This window comes from Pygoscelis adeliae, unplaced genomic scaffold, assembly GCF_000699105.1.
Source record: "Pygoscelis adeliae isolate BGI_AS28 unplaced genomic scaffold, ASM69910v1 Scaffold42, whole genome shotgun sequence".
NCBI lineage: Eukaryota > Metazoa > Chordata > Aves > Sphenisciformes > Spheniscidae > Pygoscelis > Pygoscelis adeliae.
In genome coordinates this window covers 6,388,150-6,393,878 of record NW_008824283.1, presented here as the reverse complement: position 1 = coordinate 6,393,878, position 5,729 = coordinate 6,388,150, and the positions used below count along the sequence as shown (strand labels likewise).

The 5,729-nt window shown below is 41.4% G+C and overlaps 1 protein-coding gene across 3 annotated transcripts in view; it reads right to left on the bottom strand.

The window, feature by feature from the left end:
- Positions 1-5,729, bottom strand: part of TENM2 (teneurin transmembrane protein 2) — a 563,241-nt gene that overhangs the window by 131,745 nt on the left and 425,767 nt on the right. For all 3 annotated transcript variants that reach the window (XM_009318514.1, XM_009318515.1, XM_009318516.1), the window contains one exon: positions 4,059-4,181. In XM_009318514.1, coding sequence (XP_009316789.1) covers positions 4,059-4,181 — 123 coding nt within the window. The remainder of the gene's footprint in view (positions 1-4,058; positions 4,182-5,729) is intronic.

Sequence of the window (5,729 nt, the reverse complement as noted above, 5' to 3'; positions counted from 1 at the left end):
ATAGTTGGGGGTAGCACCAGTGTCTCAGGCAGTCAAGTCAGGGCCTATTCTACTTGCATCTGAGCCCCAACTCATCAATATGTAAGAGTGGCAACTCTTCCCATTTAATACATTTGTTATTCCTTTAACGTTGGCCTGTCTGCTGCATTGCTAATAAAATATCTTAACTATTAGAAAATAATTGTTTCTGTGTGCAAACCAAAATGTGATTCGGAGCTGCAGCATCTGGAGAGGTCTCAACATCATTTGGAGAGAGCTGAAGACAACCTACACTGCTTCACAATGATTGCTGAGTTCAGCTTTCCATATCTATTCAAGGCAAATTTCTGCTAGATCAGTCCAATTCTGTTTTTCCCCTCTCTCACCTCAAGCAAGTAAAATGGTGTCAAATTCAACAGCAAATTTAACTTTCTTCATTTCATTATTGCCATTGTATTTACAATGCTGAATTCGATAACTGGAAACAAGTATTTTTCATGACACTTCAATACTTTAGCATTTAATTAACTGTAATTGCCTTTTTGAAATCCACATACTGTGGTAAACTTAGTGGAATATCTCATAAACTGAGCATGAACCTGGATCAAGCTGGTTGGTCCAAAGATACACAAACCCTGGATTATGCGAGTATCAGAACACACATTCAAATCTACCTTTTCCAATTAGTCAGTATGTTTATGGTAATCAAAGTGATCTTTCAGGTCCGCAATCCTTGCCTGTAATTATCTTTGGTGTCTTTTAAAATGTGGGTTTCTAGGATCAGAGACCACAATCTCTTACTGTGTTTTTCAGCTTTATAGAACTTTACTATAGCAAATAATCAAATTAAAAAAATACTAAGTCAATTTTGAATTAGTAGAAATTCTGCTAAATTTGTGAGCACACCAAAGACAATATGTCATAAACAAAAAACTCTACACTGAAGCATTCTTTACTTGGATTTGCAGCTGGTGTTAGTTTGGATATTTCCACATAAATTGTAGTTTATCTTAAGTGCTCTCTGAAAAGATTAAAGTTGACTTTTATAGTATATTCTGCCAATTAGAAAGGAAACAGCACATAGATAGTCACATATTTTATGGAAATGTGTGTCTAGCCCACTACATAATTTTAAATGTAGAATATATATTTGGCATAGATTAACAGAATCTAGGCACAAAAAAATCCCATAAGGTCATCTAATTCACTTCTTTGTGAAAAAGAAATTATTCCCAAATATGCTTTTTTTTTTTTTGCACTTTCCCCCCTAATTTAGATTTATTGCACCAAAATTCTATTATCATCCTTATGCAACCGTAACAAACTTATGGGCTTCACTCTCAGAAAGTTTTTTTTAATGTCATTATTATCTATCTCATCCCTGTAGGAATTCCACAATTCCATGGCAGTGCCAACTTCTTGGTTTTTATGTACTATAAAGGGATACTACCTTATCATTTGTATTAAGAAAGGAATTTTTCTTTACTTTGGTCTCTTAATCTAAATCCCTAGTTTAGCACAACTTCTAGAGCCTAAAGTAAAAAAAAAAAAAAAAAAAAGATATCTTGTGCTTTGTTTACAGTCAGAGCATGGTGGACTTCACTTGCAGTTTTACAGCAGCACTGAGGGTTTTTCTACCCATTGTTCTTGCCTACTTCTTTCAGACATCCCCGGTATCAGCGAGATGTAGTGTGTAATTACAAAAAACCTGCAACTGCGTTATCTTAATAGTGAATTTTGTTTTCATTCAGATAGGAAAATGCAGTAATAAAGTAATTTACATTCCTCTTAAATTGCAGTTTTATTATTTCATACCAGAATTTAGTCTCTTAATAAGGAACAAGCAGATCAAATTGAAGTATCTGCTATTTTTTTTCCTTCCAAATTGCTCTACTTTAAAATGCCTTGCTTGCTGAGTAGGCACAGCTTGTGTTTAAGTAGCCATTCTCAGTCTAGGGGTTAAAGGTTTCTTTGGGAGACCAATGTTTTGAAAAGAATGGCTTCATCCTGAGTTGTGTCAGTTATAGAAAGGTCACTCTACAGCCAGAGCCCTGAGCCCTGAAACGCGTTGTTGTGTTAAAAGCTGTCAGAGGCTTTCCTAAAAACTGCTGGGATAACAATATTAACTTGGACATAATAAAAGGAAAGGTGAGATAGAAAAACTTTTCACCCTTCCCTGCTATGAGAATTTGTCTTTTAGATATTCTTTGTGTTCATCCAAACCTGCCATTCATATTATTCCCCCGCGGAAGATTACATGCCTAAATATTGTTGTCCCCCCTTCCCCCAGATTTTCAACATTTCCGCAACCTTCTACAAAATGGCAGAAGAGCAAGTAAACTTTTCCAACATGCTCTGAGGAAAGCTAACTGCAGCAATTTAAGACACAACTAGCAGTTCTGTCTCCTTGTCTCCGCTACAGGAGGCTACCACTCCCAAAACAGCCAGCATCTCAGCCTCTTCAAACGTGCAAAGCTAATTAGAGTGGGGCTGGGATAAACTGCCAGAATTTGCACTGAAGTGCCCCAGGCAGCTGAGCACATTCCAATTCAACAATCCTGCTGCCCTATATTTGCACAGAGATGGCAACAAAAAGCTGCAGGGGAGGGAATTTGGAAACGTGTTAAACACTGCAGTTGTTTGCTAAGTGACCATAATTGCAGACCTGAGCCCTTCAGGTTCCTGCCTAAAACCATAGGGTCTCTCACCTGTGCACAATCTGGAAGAAGTTCAGCAGTAATACAAACATTCTGCCTTGTACTTAGGGATGTGCTGTTCGTCCAGTTTGACCTACAGTCAGTCAGAGGTGAAAGCCAAGCCAACAAACCGCTGTCTGAAAATCTACAGTTTTTTCCCACCGCTAGGGTGTAGGATTTGATGAAAAGGAGGAGGCCAAAATTAGTCCCTCCACAGAAAACGTGAAGCTGAGGTGCAGCAGCATCATTTATTGAAAACAGAAGCAAATCTATGACATGATCTGGCACACCAAAAAACAACTCAGCTTCCTTTCCCAGCTCTATTTTAACTGTGTTTTTTCCAATACATCCAATGCAAGTATCCTGTGTGTTAGCATTTGTTTCTAAACGGCAATCAGCAAGTTTAACATGAGCCACAGGTCCTGAGAGCAAGACGATGCTCAGCTCTGAACAAAACTCTTCTGTTGGCCAATAGCAACTGCTCTTACTTCTCTTCTGTTTCAGTCACCCCATCCCACCTTCACAGTACACTAAGGCCTGTGAGCTGCTTTGACTAACTGAAACGTTCTGTTCTGTCTTCTTATCATAATTTTTGTAATAACCAGGGAAAGCCTTATCGCGATGTAGCAAAGAAAACACCTGAACGTCCCCAGTAAAAAGCATGAAATTTAAATGATTAAAATCCTTTTCATGACACGTAATTTCTCTGTATTTTTATTATACACTTTCTCAGTTTAAGAAAGTATTTCTGTTTCTAGATTTTCCCTCATTCTTCTCATTGCCCTGTCGTCCTCCACTGGAGCAGTTTTTCTTTAGGAAAAGAAGAATCCATTTGTCGCCTACGTTGCTCATACTAATATCACATGACAGATTATTTACGATGGGTCAAATTATGCCGTCCTCGATGTTTTTTATTAGAATTACAGCTGAGAAAGAAAAAAACCCAGGACTTTGGTCCTGGCTGGAAGCCAAAGTTCTTGACTTCTCCCAAGCAGTACAATGTACTTCTGTCACTACGTCGAGCTTTTTCTCCGAGATCTCTATGCTATACATGGAAACAGGACATGTCATACCTAGTAAAACGTACATGTATTTTTTGACCGACCACTTCTGCATTAGTATCTGAGGGAGCGCTTCTGCATTAGTAGATGAGGTTCTAGAAATTACATGGTTTTGCGTACAGAGGGACAGAGTAAGAACAGCCGTACCTGGGCAGCGAACCGGCAAAACGACTACCAGCAGCAGAATGCAGAAAACACCAGCGGTGCTAAAAAACAGCCTTCAAAAAAGATTTTGCATACATCTCAGCGCGAGTACATACACGATAAAACCGCCGGAGAGCTCAAGCTCCGAAGCGCCGAGCGCCTGGAGCCGCAGCCTCACCTCTGCCTCCAGATGGCACCGTCGCCACGTCCTCCGCGCCCGGCCCGCCCGGCCTCAGCCCGTTGTTGAAGGTGTGTCCCTCGGCGGGCTGGAGCTGCCAGTTCAGCCCCAGGAGGTGCATCGCTGCCAGAGACACAAAGGCGTCAAAATTAAATACGCCGCGCACGGACGAGAGCGTCGGGGGAGAGACGACAGCTAATTTCAGTTCAGCATCTTTTGGAAAACGCGGTAAAGCAACTTGTCTCAGAGGAGTGTTCATATGCTAAATAAAAAAGCAACGGAAAAAAAATTCCAAGAGACAGCCCTGATGACTCACAGAAAGCTGTCTTATTTTTTTTCAGTTATCAGATCGTCTAAATTACTGAAAAGGAAAAATGCTTACAATCCAGAGTATCGAAACAGAGAGGTGAGCATTTTGTTCAGACTTTGGCATCGCGCGCTACCTTTCCGATTCACACATTGCAGGGGGATACAGTCGTGGAAACAGAGCACTACTGCAAACAATAGCTCCGAGCTTAAATTATATGTGATAATTTATACGTTGATTATAAAATTAGCTTTAGCCCTATGTATACTAATGGCATTGTAATGCAATTATTTTGTGTTTATTACAACTTTATTTAAATCAACAGATTTAACAGCCTCTGTCTTCATTTTGTAGATTAAACTTTCCTGACAAACCCAGGTCTTTGCCAAAGCTTTGACCTCACAACTTTTTCTAATCCAGTGCACAAAACTCGGCCGCCTGGGCCACACAACAAAGCGCCAGGCGCAGTCCCGGCCAGGGAAGGTTTGCCTACTAGCAGAGCTTTCTGGCGGCAGCACAGCGCCGTGGCCTCGCTGGCCGCCCCTAAGCCGGAGGCAGGCCCGCATGGCCCGCAGGTACGGCAGGGGCCGGGCAGCTGCGCCTGACACGTAAGGTTTGGAGTGGGAGAAAGGCCATGGCACCACCTTCACAAGTGCATGAGTTATAGGCACTGTGGTAGGGGCTAATTGAGCAAGTTCTGTGCATAAAGCATGAGACTTGACAGGTCTGAATCATTCAGCTAGTGGATTTATGTGCATCTTCACCTTGTATAAACAGAAGCTGCCTGAATACATCTCCATACTTTCATTGTATTATCCCTGTGGCTATCCCTATCCTCCCAACATAGAGGAGTGGGGAGGGATAGAAAAGCCCACAAAGCTGTTTTTATTCACTTTCTCTAGGTCCACCATCAGCACTCTTCCTGTTGACGCCGGAGGTACATAAACCAACATACCACACAGAACAGCATTTTCGGTTATATACTAAAATGGTGTTTGATGGGACTCACTGTCGGTTTAGGGGCAGAAAATATATATGATTATGGGCACCCTTTCAATTGTTCACTTCTGCAGTGTCAGATCCACATAAGATTAGCAGATATTTTGTGTCCAGTTACAAGCAATTGTAGAAGAGCTGGTGTGGTCACAAATGGACCATCAGTGGCCACACAGCTAAGGGTTCAGAGGTTAAACATTTGGGATAGGTAAGGCAAAAGGCTTATCAGAGGAACTGCAATTTACAGTGCTTGAGACATCACTCGGATAATCTCTGAATACAGGGAATCCAGTTAGGTGTGACCGATTCATAGACATATTCCTAAAACCCAAGAAAGCAAACCAAAGCACAGCCCCCCCCCCCCCCCG